The sequence below is a fragment of the Gambusia affinis genome, linkage group LG11, assembly GCF_019740435.1.
Source record: "Gambusia affinis linkage group LG11, SWU_Gaff_1.0, whole genome shotgun sequence".
Classification (NCBI taxonomy): Eukaryota; Metazoa; Chordata; class Actinopteri; order Cyprinodontiformes; family Poeciliidae; genus Gambusia; species Gambusia affinis.
In genome coordinates, this window is record NC_057878.1 from 1,990,014 (window position 1) to 2,014,187 (window position 24,174).

At 40.2% G+C, this 24,174-nt stretch overlaps 1 protein-coding gene across 2 annotated transcripts in view; it reads left to right on the top strand.

Moving 5' to 3' along the window:
• The window catches only part of LOC122839488 (diacylglycerol kinase beta), a 103,718-nt gene that overhangs the window by 36,783 nt on the left and 42,761 nt on the right, over nt 1-24,174 (top strand). For both annotated transcript variants that reach the window (XM_044131079.1, XM_044131078.1), the window contains 13 exons: nt 531-580; nt 899-973; nt 2,302-2,421; nt 2,722-2,839; nt 3,240-3,328; nt 4,531-4,647; nt 6,784-6,882; nt 8,080-8,190; nt 8,268-8,341; nt 11,554-11,628; nt 16,812-16,897; nt 17,206-17,295; nt 19,330-19,490. In XM_044131079.1, coding sequence (XP_043987014.1) covers nt 531-580; nt 899-973; nt 2,302-2,421; nt 2,722-2,839; nt 3,240-3,328; nt 4,531-4,647; nt 6,784-6,882; nt 8,080-8,190; nt 8,268-8,341; nt 11,554-11,628; nt 16,812-16,897; nt 17,206-17,295; nt 19,330-19,490 — 1,265 coding nt within the window. The remainder of the gene's footprint in view (nt 1-530; nt 581-898; nt 974-2,301; nt 2,422-2,721; nt 2,840-3,239; nt 3,329-4,530; nt 4,648-6,783; nt 6,883-8,079; nt 8,191-8,267; nt 8,342-11,553; nt 11,629-16,811; nt 16,898-17,205; nt 17,296-19,329; nt 19,491-24,174) is intronic.

The following is a 24,174-nucleotide window of genomic DNA, read 5'->3' on the forward strand; positions in this document are numbered from 1 at the left end:
AGATGTTAGATTTACATTCAAGCAGCAAAAAAATCTTTTATTGTCATGTATTAATGTTATCTTTCCCCTGTGTTGTTAAACCTGTGGTTTTGTTTGTCCATTGTTTGGGTGTTTCTGGGCTTCGTTTAAGGCAGTAATAACTGATTTTTCAGTATAATCAGACGTATGAAGCTCAGCTCCTTCCTCCCTGGAGCCTCAGCTAACGTCGTCCTCCTGGGGCCGGTCGCTGACTTGCTTAAGCCCTCCTGAACCCGACTGACCTCTGTCTGAGGCCGTGTGACGGAGCTAATCTCTGCTCAATGATGAAGTCCAATGATGTCTGGTGTTGACAGGAAGTTGTTTCAGATATTCATCACTATTGCTGCTGAATTCAGAGGTTTATATGCTTATTGTGCAGAATGTGCTCCTGTAAAAGCTAATATTAGCTAGCCTCCCTGGGACCTGCTGGAGAAGCGGCACTTTCCACATCTTCAGAGTCCAAAGGAGAAAGCTCCGGTTTCTAACGGGTCTCTGTTCTCGTTTTCCCCCAGTCATGTTTCGACTGTACGACACAGACGGCAACGGGCTCCTGGACAGCACAGTGAGTGGATAATCTTGTCACTGTCCTTCTGCTCTGTGTCTGGGGTGTGTGTGTGTGTGTGTGTGTGTGTGTGTCTGCCCCGAGCACCCTGCAGCTCCAGGAATAGAAGCCTGAACACCATGTGAACTCTGAATGTTTACATAAGATCTTTCTCAATGGATCTGGCTGGTTTAATGCGCGCCGCTTGCTGAAGCGATCACATAAACGGAGGAAAATGTTGCACACTGCAATTAAACGATCCCAGCGGTGGCGGCGTCCGCACTGAAACATGGAGACGAGGGTGAAGGTGCAGGTTTTCATGTGTTTTTGTTTGTCCAGGAGCTGGACCACATCATCAATCAGATGGTCCATGTGGCCGAGTATCTGGAGTGGGACTCAACAGAGCTGCGGCCGGTCAGTAAACACACACTTCACTGCAACAGGACCAGGCTCTGTTTGTTTCTGAATACCAGCAGAAGCATCAGTTGATGCATTACAAGAAGGTCTAGGCCCACATGAGCCTTTTGATAGTAAAATATCATGATTTGTTGCACTAATATCATGATATTAATGCAAGCAATTAATAGTGACATGTATAACACAATCTAATTTCCTTTTAAAACTGAAAAGCAGCAAATGTTACGTTCCTGCTTCTTAAATATCATTGCCAGTTCAATGATGTCTGGTGTTGACAGGAAGTTGTTTCAGATATTCATCATTACTGCTGCTGAATTCAGAGGTTTATATGCTTATTGTGCAGAATCTGCTCCTGTCAAAGCTAATATTAGCTAGCCTGCACTCTGCTCTGCACTTTTAGAATGATTTTGAAAGAAAACTGCCTTAAAGTCCCAGTACGTTACTTTCATAAACAATGGTTTGTTTGTTTTTTGTAAAGTTGTTAAAATGGTCACTATCCTAACATTATAACATGAGACAGATAATCTGAAAAAAATGGAGCTCCTCTGTCTCCTCCCTGCCGTCATACAGCCACCTGCAGAAACGCATCGCTCTGCTAGAAACAACCAATCAGAGCCAGGAGGAAGCGCTGCCAATCATGCTTGTGTACGAGCTGCTCATACCCTCCCCATCTCTCTCTGCTATGCTACAGCTAGTTTCCAACGGCAGGCATGAATGCTAAGGCTAGTTAGCCTGGCCACCGAAACAGTTTTGTTTCTTTCACAGATTATCTGTATAGTGTAACAACATGGTGACGGTTTTAATATAGTGTAAAAACATATTGTTTATTTAGTTAGCTACTCCAGCTTTAGGAACAGAACGGTTTTCCCTTCTCCTTTCACAACACCTCAGACTGTCAGATTGGATAGACAACATTTGTGACTATCAGTTTTTAGTTCTTTTCTTGTCTGGACTTTGTCTAGGCTGCTCTAACACGAGTACTTTGGGATTCAAACCGTTGTAGCTCTGGCAGTATGCCCCGATGGAAGATTCATCTCCACACCAGCCCCAGGTTTTCTGCAGCCTCTGTTAGACTTTCCTCCAGTGTTGCCCCCTCAGTCTCATCCATCTCCATCAAATCCCATCAGCCTCCAGAGATCATAATGCTTCACTGTAAATCCTAACATTGCATCTAATTGAAAAAGATGAGTGAATACAACTTGACTGTGGTCAAGGTTTCGCTAACATTCATTTAAACTAACTCCAGAGAATTTTGGGGTGCATTAGTGAAATACAAAGCTGACTTTAACCAATTAAAATAAGTGGATTTATGTTGCTTGTTTCAGATACTGAAGGAGATGATGCAGGAGATCGACCTTAACCATGACGGGACGGTCACACTGGAGGAGTGGATTAGAGGAGGCCTCACCACCATCCCTTTACTGGTCCTGCTGGGCATGGACGCAGTAGGTTTTGCTGTCACATTTCAATAAATAGACATAAAACAATACAACATTTACAACAAATTTATCTTCATTGTCGGCCATTTGCCATCTGGAATGTAAAACTTCTAAAATGAGTCAACTGTTTTATTAGCGTCAACTCTTCCAGATTTGTGCTCCGCAAAATGAGAAGAAAATGTTGAAGTGATGCCTTGGATCCTGTTGGTTTTAGAGTCTCTGTTCATCTCGACCAGATATTACATGATACATTGAATGGCTGGAGAAGGAGCTGAAATGATTCTGTGTTCTGTTGTGATACGGCAGAACGTGCAGGAGGACGGGCAGCATGTTTGGCGTCTGAAGCACTTCAACAAACCAGCCTTCTGTAACCTCTGCCAGGCCATGCTGCTGGGCGTCCGCAAGCAGGGCCTCTGCTGCTCCTGTGAGCCTCTCTCTCTCTCCCCATCACTGTCCGTCTGCGTCTCCCGCTGCCTCTTATCTTCTTCCTCTCTTTATCTCCTCCTCCATCTTTATCTCCTTCACTTCCTGCAGCCAGCATAATTCAAAGTATTTTATGCTTCGTGCCTAAATGCTTTTGACTTGCTGTTGCTTTCAATTATGCGTCCTTGCAACCATCATTAGAGAAGGATCAGCAATGTGATTATGTGTATTTTCATTATTGAGTTTCCTTGGCTGTGCCCCTAGGGCCTATGAATGCATGCACTCACTTACTGTCTTGCTAATGTGGTCAGCTGTAAATGAAATTACCTCCCAGCCATGTTGTATCTGTGTTTGTGAAGAGCGATCCCTGGTTAATGCAGCAGCTTCCTGTCGTCCTGCAGCATGCAAGTACACGGTGCACGAACGCTGTGTGTCCAAAGACATCGCCTCCTGCATCAGCACCTACGCCAAGTCACGCAAACACACCACTGTAAGTGCAAACACAACGTAAGAATAAGTTTGTTCTGATGGTTCAAGAACCATGAACTCTGACCTGCTGTTTCTCAAGGTCCTGGGTCTCAGATGTTTCTGAATCACCTTGGGACATTAAGTTCATCAGGTATGCTATCACTTGTGGTTGATAGCAAACCCAGTAGCTGAATCTATGTCAGTGTGGTCTGGCCACTGCCTTCCTATGCAATTCCCCTTGATTCTTATCTCCTTTCAGTCCTCCATCTGGGATTTCTCCCATTGCCTTGGATTCCCCCAGTAGAATTTCTACTAGGCCAATCAGTGGACAGAAGGAGAAGCTGTGAACAATAATGAAATTATAATCTATTGAGGTTGTAGTTTGGTAATAGCAGCAGAGGAAGTGAATGAATCCATTCAATCTGTGTTGGCCACACTTTCAAATATTGAATGTTTTCGCCAGGCTAATAAAAGTGGGCATTGCCAAAGAACAAGGTCTCTTCAAGTGGTGTGTGTTTGTAAAGGTCATAAAGCTGTAAATGGAGGTTTGAAATGTGCAGTGGTACTGTCTTTTGGGAAGACCTTTAATGATTAGATTGTGAAAAAAGTTCTGGACAGCTGCAGGGTCAGTCTAGCTACAGATTAGCTAAAAATGGTTTGGGATCCTCTATGGAACAAAACACCCTGATCATTAGATTGTATGTCCTCATCATCAGATGGGTAATTATAGTAGTATTTTCAAGTTAAATGACAGGACCATTTGGATTTATTGAAAGTGTATAATCAAATCAAAAATCGAATCAAACTTTATTTGTATAGCACATTTCAGCAGCAAGGCATTTCAAAGTGCTTTACATCAAATCAAACACAAAAACACAATGCAACATAGAATCAACAATAAAAACACAACATCAAGTCAGATTCCATCAATAAATTTGCAATTGATTACATTTCAAATACAACTCTAAACAAGTGGGTTTTTAGTTGAGATTTAAAGGAAGTCAGTGTTTCAGCTGTTTTACAGTTTTCTGGAAGTTTGTTCCAGATTTTTGGTGCATAGATGCTAAATGCCGCTTCTCCTCATTTGGTTCTGGTAATATCAACTTGCTTTCCATACGTAAAATCGTTTGATGCCACATGGTTCCAAAATGCAGTGAGTCCTGAAATCCTAAAATTTGTGATGAAGTAATGAGTCAACATGTGACTGTCTCTGCTCCCCTCCAGGTTATGAATCATGTTTGGATAGAGGGGAACTCTCCGTTGAAGTGTGATCGCTGTTACAGGAGCATCAAGGGCTACCAGTCCCTGACGGGCCTGCACTGCGTCTGGTGTCAGGCCACGGTGAGTCGCCCAGCATCTCGCACTTGAACCACAAGTCGCCACACTTCACTCTAATTAGATAAACAGGAGCATGACCACTGCCCCCAAGAGGCAAGTAGAAGCAACTACAGATGCAATGTAACAGAAATTTGCGGAAATGTTGGAGCATCATAATCATTAAAGGTATGTGTGTAATACCAAAAGCAAAACTGCTTATTTAGAGAACAGAAAATGAGTTATCCACCTTTAACAATATTGTACTTTATTATGCTACCACCTCAAACAAACTGCCTCACATGATTACAAGGCAAGTAAAACAACACATGAGTAAAAATGATTACATTGCAGTGGAAAAGTAAAGCTCGAAACACAGGTGATTCTTTTATTATGTTTTTTATTACCGTAATCAAAGACGGCTCTAAACAAATGGGGTTTTAGTCTTTGATTAGAGGAACTCTGTTTCAGCAGTTTTGCAGTTTTCTGGAATATTGTTTCAGATTAGAGGAGCGCAAAAACTGAACAATGTTTCTCCATGTTTGGTTCTGAGAATCCAGAGCAGACCAAACAATCTGAAGACTGATACAACGACAACAAAAGAAGACCCAGAGGCACACACAGGACAGTCTAAACTTTGACTAGGTCATTCTAACATATGAATATACCTTTATCTCACGGTTCTTATAGCAAGTATTATTACACCAACTACCGCCATCTGTATTTCTTTCATAAGAAATACAGAGTACATCTTAAGAAATACTGTATAATACAGAAAGTAATACAACAGGTATTGGTTGTTTTCAGTTTATGTCAGAGAAAAAATAAATAAATATATATATATATATATATAGTTTGCTATCGATAAGGATGAATTTTTTTTTGTTCCCCACCAGGGGGTCCTTTTTGTGGGCTCTAGTGTCCCTTTTATCATAGTAGGCTGACAGGAGAGGGGGGAAGACATGTGGCAAGTGTCATCAGGTCCGGGAATCGAACCCGCGATGGCCGCGTTGAGGACTGAAGGCCTCCAAACGTGGGGCGCAATAACCTCTACGCCACCGGAGCATGCCCCAAAGGATAAATTTTTAGTCAAAAATACAAAATATAATTAATAAAATTTTGCACATCACATTTTTTTAATACTCCCCTTCAATTGAAAAAAAAATCAAAAAAACGCAAACCACGACATTTTAATCTAGAATTTGTTTCTGTATTTTACATAATAAAAACAAAAAAATGGAGAGAAGTCCTTATGGTCATGCCTGGGTTTCCATAGTTTTTGAAGATTTTTGGTCTTTCTTCTTCTGTGTGTCCTGTATGGTTGGTAGCAAACAGCACTACTTCTGGCGTTCACTTAGCCATGGTTCAAATTCATATTTAAACTTGTTGGTTTCATGAGAAAAACTTCACTAATGTGGTGGTTACCGTACCAATATTACCTAATAATTAAAATGAAGATAATGAGGAGTCTGCTTAACTAGTACTGGCAGAGTATTCTTAGCCCATTTGTACATTAATTAAACTATAAAACTGCTGAAGAGAATTTAGTGCTGAGAGGAGAGTCCACTTGAGGAGAGGGCAGGGCCGAGGCTCCACCAGGATGTAGAGCTGGATGATGTAACAGTGGCAGTAAATTCTGAAGAGCTCAGTTTATGAGCTATTTTCAGAAATATAGACAGGCTAGGGTCATACCAGAGTCATTGAGCTCATCCTCATTTTCAGCAAATAAATTGACTTTATTTAGCTATGTCTAAAACAAGCATAAAAAATAAAATAAAAAACCCTCCGATTCCCCACTTATTATTACTACATTACAGGATTAAAAGCCATCATTAAACCACATGCACAACAGGAAGCTTTCTAACTTACAAAATAAGAGCTAAAGTTGTTCAGAGCTGCTCGATCTTTTTTTGTAACTTTACCTTCGTGTTTCATATGTGTCATTGCATCCTTGTCCCACTAGGTGACACTGTTGTCCGTGATGTGATGTAAAAGTTTAGACCAAGCAAACCAAACACCTGCCTCTGCTTAAGCAGGGTGCGCACAGCGTTTTCATCGACCCTCCGTGGCCGATAAACCGAGCAGCCATGCTGTCACTCTGACAGAGTGTCAGATGGAAGACGCCTACAGTCCTTATGGTTCTCCTTCTCCTGTCCACTGCAGTACCATAACAAGTGTGCGTCCCATGTGAAGCCTGAGTGTGACGGAGGGATCATGAAGGACCACATCCTGCTGCCATCATACATCTGTCCTGCGGTGCTGGTGAGAACCGTTCCGCTGTATATCATGAAAGTAGGGCTAGAAAAACTTTAATTATTGCTCCAGAGCCAAACATAGTAAAATACAGTCAGTCTATTAAAAAGTGTAGGTTTTATTTGATAAAATATGAACATGTGTTTATTCAGGGGAAGATTCTGGTTTCCTCATGTTAAAAAAATAAATAAAATAAATCTGAACTCAAGTCCAGAAGTCTAAAAAAACCCAAAACAACAAAAAAAAAAACTACAAACAGCCAAGAATAATGTGACTGTTTCATATTCTCTCCAGCAGGGGCGCTGTAAAACTAAATTTGCAATTTTGTTCTGTGGTGACTAATTCACAATTCAGGTCATATTGTTTACCAAAAAGCATCAATAACAGAGAACAAATATGGGACAGAAAATACTAAGAGTGCAAAACTCAGACGATACACTGAAGAAAGAGATCTGAGCTCCAACTTAAAAAAATAAAGGGTCAGTTCGTTACATGTGATCAAGTTGGTCAGATTAAATTTATTTACATCTGTTTAACATGGCAACTTAATGAGCTTATATTTACTTGTAAAAGCTTGATTGGCTACTTGTTACAAATGAACTTAATTTTTAAAGTTTAAATCTCCTGTTTTCTTTTTTCAGTGTAGAGAAAACAGGAGAGTGTGAGGAGACACTCCAAACTCCTGCAGGACTTTCTTCCCAGTATAACTCTGATCTGATTAAAAATCTAATCAGTCACAGGTTAAGGAAAATCCAATTAGTTGTAGCAAATTAGAGTATTTCTTTAAAATTGGTTCAAAAACCATTTTTTTTCCGTTCAGAGTATCAAACTTCTCTCATACTTTAGACCAGTGTGGCCTTTCAGTACGTTCATACAAACCAACGGGAACAAAGTCATAGAAAATAAAATCAGCAGTATGTTCTGTGCCAGTCCGTTCAGCGGTGAGTGACGTCTCGGCAGCATTAAACAGCTGCAGTCATCACAACTTTCCTCAAACATCTCAGGATGAAACTTGTGACCACCTGCCTGTCATTTCACGCTGGCTGTTGACGCTCTATCTGGACTCTGCCGTCAAACCTCCTCCATTCCCTCCAACAACGACACATTGATTATATGCATGCTGTTTATCTCATCGTTGGAGATTTCATGCCTTATATCAAGACTCGGGCACCTGCTGACCCATTTACTATCTTCTGTTCTCCACAGGATCATTATTCCACGGTGAAGCGCCGGGAGAGCGACCCCACTCCCAACGCCAGCCCTGACGACACCAGCAAGACATTTAAGTTCCCTCATGGAGACAGACAGGCACTGCAGGTACTCATCTTCACACGGGTGTGCAGCGGTTGGCAGGTAGCAGGTTAAACAGCAGACTGTGTGTTTCCTGCTTGCAGATCACCCCTCCCCCAGGAACACACCCCCTCCTGGTCCTGGTCAACCCTAAGAGTGGAGGGAGGCAGGGGGAGCGGTGAGTTTGGCCTCATCACCGGCGGCCATGTTTCCAAATGTAACATGTCAGTTTATTGGTGACCACTGGCACAGTGCATATATGAAGTACTTCACCACAAAAACACAAAATCTTACCAAGTCATCTTTGTCTAGTTTCTAGTGCAAATATCTAATTACATCTGAAATAAGACCAAACTAACTTGCAAGCAACTTTTCAGGGCGATACAGGAGATTGTTTCAAGCCAATAATTCCTTAATATGGATGAAAAAGCATTTGTTGCACTGGCAGATTACTGAACCCATAACAAGACATGTTTTCCATGTTGTAAGTGAAATTAATCTGCCAATTGAACGAATACTTTTTATCTTTATTAAGAAATTATTGGCTTTAAACAATGTCCTGTATCTTGCTGAAAAGTTAATTGTCAGCTAGTTTTGCTTTATTTGATGTGTACTAAGATATTTGCACTAGAAACTAGATCATAAATACTTGATAAGTTTAATGTTGGATGTTTTTCCATTTCTATTACTACTATTACAAATAAATTATAATCAACAAAATTTGGCTAATTTGACAAAAAAAAAAAAAAGATCCTGTAGCGTAAAATAAAGAATAACAATAAATAATACTTTTGTAATAATAGATAATATATTTAATAAATACATTTAAATGAATAAAAATTTCTTTTATTAAAAACCTAATTCCACCACACAATGACAATGAAAGAAAAATATGTATCATAAATAAACGACAAAAGCTCCTAACAAATCCACTTGGTCAACTTGGCTTGTAGTGGTATTGACACAGAGTGTTCTGTGTTTTTATATACAGTGAGATCAGATTAAGGTAGAACATGACAACACATTTTAACATGTGAAATATGCAGAATGTCAGAGGCAGCACACGTCCTGACAGAGAGAGGCTAGATAATGGTTACCGTTTCTAGGGAAGTGTGACTAATTGGTTTGAAATTTGATGGGATTCGAGTTTTGAACATCATTTAGTTGAATTGTGTGTGTGCGTGTGTGTATTCTTTGTGGAGGAGGGACTTGTGCAGGCCCTGTGGCATGGGTGGGCACTGGGGGGGCATTGCCCACCCACAGAGTCAGCTGTGCCCCCCACCCCTGGACTGGAAGCTTTATTTAAATATTTTATTTTTACCTCAGAGTGGCCAACTTTCTATTCTTCCTATCTTGATTTGATACAGTAGCATCTCCCTCATTTCCCGTATCTGTGCCCTCTTTTCCTCTGACTTTTTTCAGCCCTTACAACTATTGAATCTATTATTAACATGTCGTAACGTGTTTTTCCGCGCTGTCTTTAAACGCAACATGAGGGCTAAGACGCTCACGGCGGTTTTACATGTCTCTGTTGCTGCCGCACATGGCTATGAGAAGGAGAGCAACTTGTGCCTTTAAAAAGCATTTTCAGAGGTGAAATCAAGCCCAGCTGATGTTTCACTTTAACAACATTTTAAAAAATGATCTAACAGGTTACACGTTAGACCTTCCAGCTACTGTTAGCTGTTTTGTTTCACTTGCTAAGTTTGCCATTGCTTGTGCCTCAGATGGATTGATGTCGGCGTGTCTTGGTCCACAAAGGTCGTGAACCTGTGAGCTACAAGGTCACATCAAAGGTTTTCCTCCCAGACCGCGTCGCAGCCGCTCCTCCCTGCTGCGGCTCTGAATGCCGCCATTTAAAGGTGGAGTGCTGGAAATAAAGGCTTTTATTCTCGCCTCATTTGCCACATAGCTCCCAGCAATCATGACCAATCAGAACCTGCTGCTTTTCTTTCCAGCAGGCGTGTTGCCCCGGCAACAGACTTTTTCTTACTGTACAATGAGAAAGTCAATTATTGTCTATCAATGGGCAAATAAGAGTAAAAAAGAGATTTACCAGGACAACAGTTGTTCTATTTTTATCTGTGAAATTTTCATGACATTTAAATAAGTGGTTGCCCTTTAGAGGGAAAAAATGAACAGAAAATCTCAAAAAGAAAACTACCGAGCAACAGACTGAATCATTTGTCATGGGGAGCCGACCATAATAAATAATGGCAGTTTTAGTCATAATAGTTTTCCTGGCAGAAAACCTGTCAGAGGCTGCAGAATACCTGAGAGGAGAGGTCAAAGTTCACCTTCCAGAACCCGAATGAATGGCACCTAATTAATGAACTGACTTTAATTACAGTCCAGTGCAGTGATTCAGCAGGAGTGATAAATGGTTGGCATATTGAACAACCTGCTGGGCTTCATTTATCTGGAGAGAAACAGAAAAACACAAACTAGAGTGGCAAGGACTTAAGTGAGAGTGGTACTACTTCAATGTACTTTTACTCAAATGAAAGTAAAAAGTAGTTGTCCAAGAAGTTATTCAGGAAATAGTAAAAATGTATTTTGTAAAATGGCTACTTAAGTACAGAGTAACTGTAGATGTCATCAGATGGAGAAAAATTTACTTTAGTGCACAAATTCTGTTCTTTTAGGGACTGTTGATGAAATAATTCACATACAAAGTAACAGTAAAATAAATTCAGGCAGAAAAAGGTTCCAAATTCTTTCTTTTTTCTAAATGAAACTTGTGAAACTAACTAGAAACAGAGTAGTGTCCCTCCAGTGACATTATGTCATGTTTACTGTGTTTTATTGATCTGCAAATGGAACGAACGGCTCGGCACACAGAAAACAACCTTAGAGCAACAAAGCTGGTGTGGAAACAAGGAGTCTCACTTGAACAAAAGCTGTAGATTTGAGTCTGGGTCAGATGCACTTTAGATTGAAACAAACATGCTCTTTATTCAATAAAGTTACTCATAGTGGGTAGAGAGTTCAGAAGTTTTAATGAAGTAAGACGAGTGATACTTCATAATAATATAACTCGAGTAAAAGTAAAACCTACAACTGCAATTACTACTAAAAATAAAAAAAAAATTTCCCAAAACATTACTCAGGTAAACATAACTAAGTAAATGTTACTTAGGTGGATAGTAAGTTACTATCCACCTCTGCTAAGCTATGAACGTATTAATATTTATGTTCACTTCATCATTAAGTCTACAGTAAATTTACTGCAGCATCTGATGGCAACAAAATGTTGCACATCCAACAATTGACACAATGCACCGAACCAGCTTCCTGTAATTGAATATTAACCCAGTCATTTACATCTGAGCTAATATTTGTATATCAAAGTCTTAATCCATGTTCCTTGGTGTTGTGGTTTTCCTCTAGTGTCCTCAGAAAGTTCAGGTACCTGCTAAACCCCAGACAGGTTTACACACTGGAGCACGGAGGCCCCACGAACGGGTGAGTCTGCTGCAGTCGACTTTACATGGTCTGTTTATTGCTGGTGTACGTTTACTACGCCGTATTAAGACCATTGGAGATAGAAAAAAAAGGGGGGAGTAAATTTGTGAATAATCTCAGAAGTTTTCTAGAAAAAAACTTTAAACTTTTGAAATTCAGAAATTTCAGACATTTTTTTCGAGCAAGTGTCTGAGATGAATCTGATGATAAATTAGTTTTTTGGCTGAAATTTACTTTTTCCTTTTTCCATCCACAATGGCCTTAATGCACCATTGTAAACCTTTGTTTATAACTCAAAGCTGTTGAAGGAACTGAGTTTGTTTGCCTTGTGGTTCAGCAAATCAGGAAATAAATAAGGTCAGCTTTCTAACAATTAGTAGTGGACAAAAGAAGCAAAACTCTTTCAGCTGAAGGTGATATTTTGTGTTGAAGCAGATTTAGGAGGTGAAGTGCTGAATCTACAGTCCTGTTCCCTCCTCGCTCTGTCAGGTCAGACTAATCTGCAGTAGGTTGAAGTGGAACGCCCCGTTACCGCCGTCGGATTGTTTTTACCTCTTAGTGCACATAGAGACGTGTGCATATGTGAGAGCTGAGCACACGGCGTACTTTAAAATGAATTCTGGTGCTGCTCCGCGTGACAGAGAGGCTGTAAATGCTTCACCTTAAGGGCGTCTCAGTCAGTCACGACGAGCAGAGCTACTGCCCTCTGGAGCCTCGTGTATGAAGAACGACCCGGTGACGCACGCAGCTCCCCAGGAGAAAGTGCTGGAATGACACATGTGTCATCAGACATGAGGGCTGTGCTACTCTGATCAGTTATTGGAAGATTCTGAGTGAAATGTCACCGCAGGTCAAGAGAATTATAGTTAATCTGATGTAAGAAATGTATTGTTTTGTGGTCACTGAAAAGACATAAAAAGGTAATTTCATCTGTCGTCATTAGTTAATTTTTATATGAATATAGGCTTATTGTTAGATGAAATCAACTAGCGGAGCCAAGATCTGGGTAAAAATGATCTTAGCGTGAGGAAAGGCCTGGCTCAATGCTCAGCTGGATGAAACGGCAAGATTCCATTTAACATCAAAACGTTCTACAAAAGTTCAACATCACTAGCGCAAGGGTGTCCAAAGTATGGTGTGGGGGCCATTTGTGGGCCTTGAAATGGTTTTGCTCAGCCTCTGATCACAAGCCAAGAATGCTAAACAAAATTGGCCAATAATATAAAAAAAAATAAAATTGTGAATGTAGGTGTTGCTGGTGAAGCTGAAATTTGGCCAATCAGACGTGAATTACAAGTTAACAGTGTAGAATTCAGTGCTAAGCTGCAGCTTTACCCTGGAGTCTCTGTCATTGTCTGTAGAGCTGGTCTGTTTGTCCTGCCATGCATTCTGTCTTACTGGCCGCTCTCTAGCTGTTGTTACTGTACGAGGGTTAAGTGGAAGTGGTGCTCTGGAACACATAGAAATGGAAATGAGCTGTGCTGTGACAGAGAGCGCCAACCCATCACCAGCTCAACCCTCCACAACTGTTACCATGGGTTCCCTAGCAACAGGCTCAGCAGACTCTGAGGTGAGAGTTGGCTAATTCTCAGTGATTTGTTTTAGGAGTGCAGTTAGCTTTCTGTACTCAGTCATTATTTTAATGCTCATGAAATCCGTTTAGATTTTTGTTGATGCTAATGCATCTGGGATTAATAGCTTTCTGGATAGGCCGGTCAAAATACAGTAAGTTGATGCGATAAACGATAACATTGTTGTTCTTGAGACCATTTTCAAGTAATAAATTGCTAATGGCACAATAATGCAAGTTTGCCTTCTCAAAGACCTTTAGTTTAGTAAAGAATACTTCACCTGGACCTGGAAAACATTTGAAATATCCAAAATTAAACACAATGATCAAGAACAATAAATGAAACAGAAATAAAAACCACACAGATCTGAAAACATAAATGCCAATGCATCTGGGATTATTGATTATAAAATCTTTGTAAGCAAAGTTCAAAAAAATCTTTTCACCCGAATGGATGTTATGGAGCTCATTTTGATTTAACCGTCTCCTCCGCTCTGCTTTGCTCTAAGTTCACTGCATGGCCTATAGGGAGCGCTGTTTGCCTTACATAACACTCAGGCAGCAGGAACAGCAACACATGAACACACACAAAATTAAGCTTTTTATGTAAATCCTTAAATACGACCAGTTGGACATTAAATCTGAACCAAGGGGATCAGTTGGATAACAGACTCATCATAAGGAGCTCATCCTGTCAGGGTAGTTTGGAAACTCCTGAGGTGTCATTGTTGCTGCTGCTTCAGGCTTCGACTGGGAGAAAAACAACAGTATGTGGTTGCTACACCGCCCCGCTGCAACTCTGTAAATGTGGCACTGTGTGCTTTTTTGTTGTTTTTTTTACCACGTCTTTATGTCAGTAACCCTGCTGCTTTGGCAGCTTGCCTCAATTCACATGAATAAGGGCACTTATTCACTCTGCACACATGGCAGGACTCGGATTCTGAATGCACTCCAACTTCCTGGGCCTCTCTGTAGGACTGAGCACCAAATCACTGCTAAGCTCCTGATGAACATATAGGCTGTTTAAATATGAATAGATGCTCACAGGTCGGACAAGATGAATAATGGCTGGACATTCGTTGGGAATAGTTAATGAGCATTTCAAAATGGAAACTTTGCATTTACAGTGGAAATTGGATGTTTACGTACACTGCCAAAAAAACAAAAAAAAAACTTTTTTCACTTTGGATGTTCTCTCCATCATTGGATGTATGCCCTGGACAGGTCACCAGTCAACTGGCCCTTTTCACGCAGCACATACTCAACTCAGTTCTCAGGGATTTCCACTCGCAACCTTTACATGGTACTGGCCCTTTTCAGCTCCGGCTTCTCTGGGGTCCCAAATTCTGACTGAGAACACAATGACAGCTGGTCACTGTTTGGTGGAGTCACTGGTTGGGTCACAAGATAATGAACTTTATCTAAAAAGTGACAATGTTCAACTCCAACAGAAATGTCACCATTTGATGTGCTGCTCCAGAGTAAAGCTAATTCACATCTGCAGCCCCCTGACTCTCCACGAAAATGGATACAAGATGGAAAACACAACACTACAAGTCGCTTTCTAATCACAACACACACACACACACACACACGCACACACACGCAGACACCCAGTCATCTACTTAATGTTCACATTCCTGAGTATCTTAAAAAAAAAAAAAAACATTCTAAGAGCTGCAACGCCTCAAGAAAAACTCTCACAATAATGTGAGGCTGACCAATATGACTGAAAACATGTCATGATAGAAGCATTTCTTATCAGCCAATACTGACAATTATTGATTCAGTTTTTTGTTTCAAATATCCAAAGTATTCCCAAATTGGAGACATGACCTTTCCTCTTTTATCCACAAATCCCACCACAATGATTTATTAAAATGCCACAATACAAAGTTATTCAACTTTATTCAAATACAGAAGTTTATGTACATTTTCTTAGTATTTGATCTTTTAAAAAGGTCCATCTATTTGCCATCTACTACCTGCTATAACAGGTGATTTTATATTATTTTTTGATTTAGTACATATTGAAAGCATTATGTTGTGGGTTGTTGTGGACTTAAAAAGATCTTAGAATCTCCTTAAGATCAGATTATTAGTTTGTCCTAATGTGTGAAATCTTAAACTGAAACAGGTGTGCTTTCTTTTCACCGTTAGTGTTAAGCTCTTTTTGTTTTTTGTAAACCTGATTTATTGTGAAGCAAACCACCTGAAAAACATTAGCTCTCTGCAGCTGTGCCCGGTCTGGTGGAGTGAGTTGTGAGTTTCCTGCATGCTAAATGCCACTTCTTTAACTGCTCTGGAATTTCCCAAGTTGTTCCGAGTTTCTTCTGTTACATCCTGTTGGAGTTAAGGCCAGGCCGTGTGCAGAGGGCCTGAGCCAAATTCTTGGGCATCTTAGAAAAATGAACTTGATTTTTATTTATTTTTTTCTATAAATAAATAAATTTTTTTCTATTTTATTTATTTTTGTCCACCACCTTCAAGAGTGCTGAGCTTGTGAACTAACTGTAATCATTTTGCTCTCCACCTTTTATGTTGCGGACATTTCTTCTTGGCATTTAACCAGCCAGTCATCTGTTTTTGCACATGAACGCCCCTTGTGTGGTTTTCGTCTTTTACTAGGTCAAACGGCAAATAGAGAAAGAATCTGAGCTTCAGGATGAGCCTGCTTTATGAGTTTGAAGTTCTGGTTTCGGTACTAAATGCTCCTGTACTGTTCAAGTCGTTCTGAAGAGAAAGCGTGTCTGTATGGAGGTTGGTGTAACGCCACACCTCCCATCCCCAACCTGTCGCTGTGCTCAGCCAATCAGTGCTCTGAGAGTTTTCCACTCTATTCAGATCAGAACGGCTAACTGACAGTGACAGTCTATATGAAAATGACATTAAATACTTTATCTACATAACACCAGAAGAGCTGTAGCAGTGAATATGTATCATTTTTGCAGCAATAGGAACAGCTGTGGGGTTTGTCTTTTACATAAAATTAATTGCATCTTGTTATGAAGTTTTGTTTTAAATGAAATCCAGTAAAAAAGTAGAACTGTAGCCCCTGATGTGTGGTTTGAAGTTTGATGAAAAGGTTTTGGGTTTAGAAGCTGTTCTCTCTGCTGACATTCATTTGTTTGAGTTTCCATCAAGTTATTCCTCTTCACATTTCACATTTCAAAAAGCTCAAGGTTAAATGAACATTAATTATTCTCAGCTGATGAAACAAACTTCATGAGTCCTTTAAGGCTTTGTGACGGCCTGTCCTGCTGCGGTTCTGGACAGGACCGGCCGGACGTAGGGTCCGAAAGGGGCCTGTGGCCCTTTCAAAGCCGGCTGAACAAAGAAGGAAGAGGAGGAAAGCTTACGCCTGCAGCTGTATCCCCACACACATTAAGGGTCCCTGTGAAGGACACACACTCACACATCAGCCTTCCTTCATTAGATCATCCAGAGCTTAGAAATCCCTCAAGAAACACAATCAACGGATTATTGACCTGTAAACAGCTTTTCTAATCCATCTGGTGGTTAGTATTAGGGAACTTTCCCCTCCTGACTATATGTTTGTGGACCACCTGTTTCCTGCATTCGCTTAATTCTCCCGGATCTCCTTTCCATCCAGGCTCAACTTTTTCTACGACGTCCCAAATTTCCGGGTGCTGGCCTGTGGAGGTGACGGTACAGTGGGCTGGATCCTCGACTGCATCGGTACTGAACATCTGACCTCTTGATTTAAGACCCCGATGTGTTTTGACAGGAAACGTTCAGCTTTAGGCCTCCTCTGAAGACAATAATCCCATTTTTTGCTGTTGGTATTACAGATGAGATTAAAATTGTTTTGCCACTGTGGAACAATAATCCATCAGAGCAGGAAGCTCCGTCAGTGTTTCGACCTTATGTTTGTGTGTTTTTAGCCAACATCGTTTTTGCAATCCTGGTCGATTCTTGGAGGGGTGATTAAATGACAAAATATTTACTGTAACTGTAGTTTTGACTCGTCTTCATCCTGCTTGCAGATAAGGCTAACTTTACCAGAAACCCTCCAGTGGCCATCCTCCCTCTGGGCACAGGAAATGACCTGGCACGATGTTTAAACTGGGGAGGAGGTGAGAACTTTCTCAGACTGTCCTTACTGTAATGTGATGATATCTCCATATCGGAGTCCATTTTTAAGTCATATTTGATATACACATCATTTTCATAACAACTGAAGGTAATGTAGTTGCTTGATTGTGCTGTAAAATGGCACCATGTGCCTGGAAAACACGTTACTGCCTCTTTAACAGCTTGAATAAGAAACAGAACTCGAGTGCATTGATCAATAACTAGAATCAATTCTGAATGTGGATTGAAGTGAGTTTTTTGGTAAGTCCTTTGAGATGATGGATGTAATAAATTGGTGTTATATATTCTAAATAAACTGAACTGAATTGAATTCAGTAAAATTTGGGATCTATCAGGTTAGATCTGTCATCCACATGCTGTACTGTTTCTGAAAGCTAAATGCTTCTTTTCACATGCTGCTCACAGCCTGATCTGCTTCAACCTTGAAAGCTGCTGAAAGATGATCCGATCAGCAGAGCTCCTCAGTCCCTTGGAACTGGAAGCTTAATAACAAAATTTTCATAAGGCTGAGTAAGAGCTGGGCTCATCTTCCCAGCAGCAACAATAAAGTAGTCGCAACAAAGCTTTCATTTAAAAAGGTCATGGTTCTGTGATTAATCAACACAAGGCAATGAATTTGCAGTACAAGTGCTTTGTGTGTGTGAAGTTTTTAATTTAGCCATAACAGCTCCCACTTTCAACTTTTTCATTTCCTGGAATTGTGTTCTGAAGCCTTTCTAGAAACCGCTGTTAGTCTGGGAAATGTTTCCCTCATCAGGATCATCAGAGAATATGAACAAATACATTCTCCCGTAAATATTTCTTCCATTTTTACTTATTTTAGATCATCTAGCCTTTCAATGGTCTCTTCCAGGAATCTGGGTTTTCACCTTACCTCAATGATTTTGAAAAACGGATACTTACTGAATAAAAGGACAATTTTTTTTTTTCTCACTGTGAGGTAAACTCAAGCCAAACATTTCTTGTTTTTGTCTGTCTTGGTTATTTAACTCTAAAAATTATAAATGCATTTATAAAAAAGAAAAGGTTTTGGATTGTTTTTTAAACTTTTCTTGAGCTCAAAAGTTTACATACATTGGTCAGTATGAGGACTGTGTCTTTTAAATGTATGACTTGGTTCAAACCTTTTGGTTTTCACAACAGTTTGCCGAACTGAATGACTGGGAGGGATTTGCATAGACCAGCCAGAGAGACGTAAAATAATTAAAAAAAAATAATCTTAATTTATTACAATAAATGTCCAAAAATAATTCAAAAATGACAAATTGGGCCCAAACTGAGGTCAACATAACAATGTATAACTCAGGTGGTAACAAAAGGAACTCGAGCACAAACTGACCTCACAAACAAGACATGAGGGGAACTTAAATAGTGGCTGATCAGACCATTGCTAACACACAAGGGGGTAACTAAACACACAAGAACCTAACAAATGCTGGTCAGAATATTATTAAATCTGTAAATTACATAAATGTCAATTTTAAACTAACTTTCAAAAAGAAGAAACATTAAATAAATTGTCAAAATAAACTATAAACCAAATGTCCCCTTCCCCTGGTGAAGGGGAAGGGGACATTCCGCTGAGGAAGTTTGACAGCCATGAATGGACCTCAGTCAGCTGGAGCTCATCTTTAATTTCCAGGGGCAAGTCCAGAGGAAACTAATAACTCAAGAGGAAGAAAATAATTGGTTGTCTTTAACAAAAAATACAAAGAACTGACAAATAAAGTTAAATAAATGTGTGCACACCAAATAGTTAACTAAAAAGTCAGACTAATAAAAATAATTTCAAAGATAAAAATAAATCTAGACTAAGCACTAATTAATATGTAAAGTAACATTGAGGAAGAACAGAAAATCATTACCAACTCTGTCTGTGTGACAGCTGTCACACTGACTGATGTACTTCCATTGCACAATTTTTTATATATTGTTTTTAAGTGGTGCCTTTCTACCATACTATCACTGAGTTGTGCTTTTCCTTTTCCTTTCATCCTGTGTGGCTGTCCTGACAGGCTATGACGGCGGCAGCTTGATGAAAGTCCTGCGGGACATCGAACACAGCAGCACGGTGGTACTGGACCGCTGGAACATCGACATCGTTCCTGATGACAAGGGGGAGAAGGGCGACCCCGTCCCGTACAGCATCATCAACAACTACTTTTCTATGGGAGTGGTAAGGCAGGCTTTAGTTCTGCTGCACATTTTCTGTGTCCTGTTTATGCTGTAATCATCATATCTATTCATACGTTAGTACACTGGATACTACATAGATGTTTCCAAAAAGTATAAAAAGCAATGAGGATTTTCTTGGCTGTTTAACAACAGATAAAATAAGTATTGAACGCAGTTTTCTTTTCCTTTTCCAATTAGACGAGTGAGATCAAAATCACACCCGATAATAACAACTCAAGTAACCAATAAGAACAAAAAAATTAAGCAAAATTATCTGACAAATGTATTTTTTGGGGAGAAAAACAAATCAAAAGTAATGAAGACTTGGATGTTCAAGGAGCCTGAGAATCCAGGAAGTATTCAGAAACAATTCCTGCTGCTGTGTTCAGGTCAACATTAACTGGTCTGATGTAAACTTGTGGCCTATTAAAAAAAAGGGTTTCCTATTAGCAAGATGTTGCACACTGGCATAATTGGTAAAAGTAAATAGACCTTAACAGATATTCTTACCTTAACAGAAGAAATTAATATAAATGGTTGCAGCTGCATCTGGAACTTGAATGTTTCAGTCGTTGCGTTTCTGTGGCAAAACCTGGAATTATGAAAATTAATTTACTTAATGGAAACACAGCAAATTCTCACGTTTTTTGATAAAACAATTTTGCGCTAGGATAAGGTGGGTTTTCAGCTGTATGTCTTGAAATGTTAAATTTTTCAACAAATGCAAATGAAACACTTTTTAGCACCACATGATATAGAGCTCGAGGTTACTACTGGCAAAAACAACAAAGACAACAGGAAGTGGCAGGAGGAGGATGTCGCTGTGTTTTTTAATGACTTAGCGGATGAACAAACATATTCATCTGTGATTTTAACTGAATTTGTTTTTTGATGGAAACAGCAATCTCAAAATTAATTTTTTTGCATTAGTAAAATATTGACAAAGTTTTGCAGATGCTTGTAATGGAAATGCAGCTTCTGTGTTCTGCTGGGGGTCATAATCTGGAAGAGTGAACATTATTTCACCAAAACCAGCAGCAGCCTGGGGCATGTTGTAAGCTGTCCAAGAACCAAGGAGAAGTCTATGAGAGCTTAAGAAAGATGCAGCAGATACTGTGTTTCCTATGAAATGCAGTCAGCTGTTATGAACACTAAGCACACTCGCTGTAAGAATGAGGAAATCTCTTCTGAACTCTGGAAAAGCTTCTGCAGTGATCCGACACTTGGCTCAACAGAAATATGTCGTTGGAAACGTTGATTTGAACTCTGGTAAACGGCTCTAGGTGCAGTTTGATCTTGTCATGAAAACTTCAGTAAAAACTTTGTGAGACAAATGATTTGATCTGTGTGGACGCACATAATTAGTTGAATCGTCTGTTGGTTTCTGTTTCCTCTGGGGCATGTTTGATCCCTTAATTGGAGGAAAAGAGCCTGCTGCCAGGTGACAGTTGCTTAGCAACCATTTTATGCCGTCTTAGAGATGCTTTAATGGGGCCTCGGGGACATTTATGCAGGTGACAAACAAGGTGCTTATGAAGTTATCACAGTGCAGCACAGCTCTGCTCTTTGAGCCCCACTAGCTGCACAGGCCAGAGGAAGCAGGTGGGTAGGTTCTAGGTTTTCTTAATCAACCATTTTTCCTTCTTTCGTCTTCATTACTGTTGGCTGTATTTAAGGTATTGCCTCCACTTTGTCAGTCAGTTTCCAGAGCTATACCTAACACCACATTCTGATGTTCTGCTGTTCTTTAGCAAACAACATGCTGAACTGATCATTTAAACTTGCATGCTGTAAGGGATTTTTAGAGCTCCAGCTTTGGCTTGGTGGCACCTTTCATTCCTTGAGATGTGTCCAAAGTGGTCAGATGAGGGTCTCCTAGAAGCCTATAAGCTTTTAACATTTACATGCAGTAGAGAGTAACTTTTTTGATGTCTTCATTTAGTATAAATCTTATATTGCAGTTAACTAAAGCGAAGGGGCGCAATTGGCGGTCGTCTACCAAATCACCACAGAAACTGAATTATTTGCAAAGGAAATGGAATTAGGAGGCGATGCACCATCAGTGAAACCCACTGTGAGAACAGCACATCTAAAGACTTATGCTGAAAACATAAAACTCTGAAGGTCTTTGCTCACCTCTTCTAGGTTCCACAACTTTTTGTAACCCCAGAATCATAACATCATCAAGAAGTTCATGTCTCACTAATTCAGTGTTTTAATTCAGAAAGTGAAACTCTTATAAGAGTTCACAGGATGCCCTTTGGTAGGTCGGACTCCTTTAGTTGTTGCAGAAAGTGAAGTCTCGGCTTCCAAGCCATTTTTGTGTGAGGACCAGCTCAGCTTCAGAGCAAGCTGGATTCCTGTGAACCACAAGCGATCCAAGTGGACACCGTGTTGCTGAGAATGGTGAGGAGACTCCGTGGTGGGGGGTTGTTCTCCTGAAGTCCATCATCATGACTACAGTCTTGGGCAGGTTAATCTACAGGAGGTTCTGACCACACAAGTGCACCAGCCAATCCACATCCTGTCTGGGTGCAGACTTATTGTTGTCATGAATCAGAAAGGTTAGTGTTGTGCTAAAACTACAGTCATGGTATTTAGGACCAACTTTCAACCATGTCAATGAGAAAACGTGTGTTACTACATAGTATGTTGTCTTCAACAGAACCAGATTAGTTATACATGCCTACATGTTCTGTTTGTGGAGCTGCTGAAGTTACTGGCAATGACAGCGGCGTCATGCGAGTACAACAGGAGGTTCACACACACACACACACACAGGTCCGCCAAGTCCAGTCTTCTGTGTAGAGAGAGAGATGAGTAGAGAGAGAACACACCAGGGGGAGGGGGGGGGGGCACTGATTTGGATGGTTCTGGTTCCTGACCATTACCATTCCTGTTAAATAAGAAACGCAGTTAAAATCATACTTGAATAAGCTTGTTCACGTGATAAGTCATTAGAAAACATACAACACTGTGATCCTCCAACTAGTTCCTGTTGTCGTCTTCTTTGTGGTTTGCATGAGTCTCAACATTCTGTTGTTGATCATGTGACTCGTATGATGCAAAAAAAGAGGCTGTATTGCAATTTTGCAAAATAAACCAACTTCAATATGGACAAAAAAAAAACCTCATCCTAGAACTAAAAGTTTTTATTAAAAAATATGACTTTTTTTTTTTAATTAGCAGGCTTCCAGATGAATTTATTTTCAAAGTGTCAAATTGCGCAATTATATGATTAATGGAAATGCAGCTCCAAGCGCCAACAACTAAGAACTCAGGAAAGTAATGGTGGCAATGAGAAATTAAGAAGAAACACCTTCTGATATTTATCAGTTATTGAATTTTAGAGAAAGTGACTGAGTGGTAGCAAACAGCAGAACAAACACACCAAAACACGATGCAGAGTCGAGAGCAAAGCACTGAGGCTGGGTGGGATAGATGCTCATTAAGGTCTGTGTGTAACTCTAACCTTGTGTGGATTTGAGAAAAACTTTGTTTATGGAGAATCAGGACTGTTTAATATGACAAGTATTTCCTGTGTAGACACATTCTGACACAAAGGAGCTTATGTCATTGTGTGTGATCATGTTTTGTTTCTATCCCAACCTGATCCAAGGAGCCAGGAAAAGCTGGCTCCTTGGTTTGATTTGGGTTTATTCTGAGTCAGCCTCACAATCATCTTCCCACTAATCTGCTGCTTAAGCAGTCACAGTGATGTAGGCTCACACAAACAACTTATTTGTGTCCCAGTTTTTAAAAAATGCTCTCAAAATACTGAGAACATGTGAAACGGGGACCAGAGCATTGCTGGATCGGGTCTGTTCAGAGGACAGTTTGATGTGAGAAAGTGCTGACTTGTGGGTTTAATGTAAAGGTTTTCTACGTGAGGCTGCATGCCGACTTTGACTGTGCCAAACTTGGCGACAGATTGCTGACCCTCCAGGAGCCGCTGTGACAGATGGCTGAGAGAGTCTATGTGCACCAGCACCTGAGCAAACCTGTCTCTGACTCACATCGCTGATGGCGCTGTTACTAAGACCTCAAATCTGCTTCGCAAACCATACAAGGCCTGTGTTTCCTGCCGTCCCATCCCAGACCTTGCTGCTTGGGTTTTTGGTTGCCACAGCGACGGGAGGCTGGCAAGGCCGAATCTGAAAGCCTCCACAGTCATCTGTCCTTTATCTCACTGACTTAATTGTGGATGACACAGTGTGGAGCATGTGGCCAGCTCAGCTGAACCACTCAGAGCTGTAAATCAGAAGGTAAAGTATTTTATTTCAAATATGAATGCATTTTACTGGACAAAAATCCATTTTTGGATTCTCCATATATGACTTTCAGGTTTTTTTGCTACTTAGGAAAAAGCTTTAAGCTTCACTAAACTTGCTTATGTCATCAATCATGGAGTTTATCTACTGTCTTGGCAACCATTACTGACTTTTCTAACTGGGGTTCCTTAGAGAGGTTATGAGGAGACAGGATCCAACTTTGTATAAGACCTCTGTTAACAAGAACAGGTTCTATGTTGGTGTAAGATGTGTTATTATAATTAAAGTTGAAGTAATACATCCAGTCTATCAGACCAGATGATACTGATTCCTGGGATTATGTGAACAAAATTAGAATTTAAAACATTTTTGTTTGCTTGTTTAAAGAGGCAGTGTCATGTAATCACTAGCCAT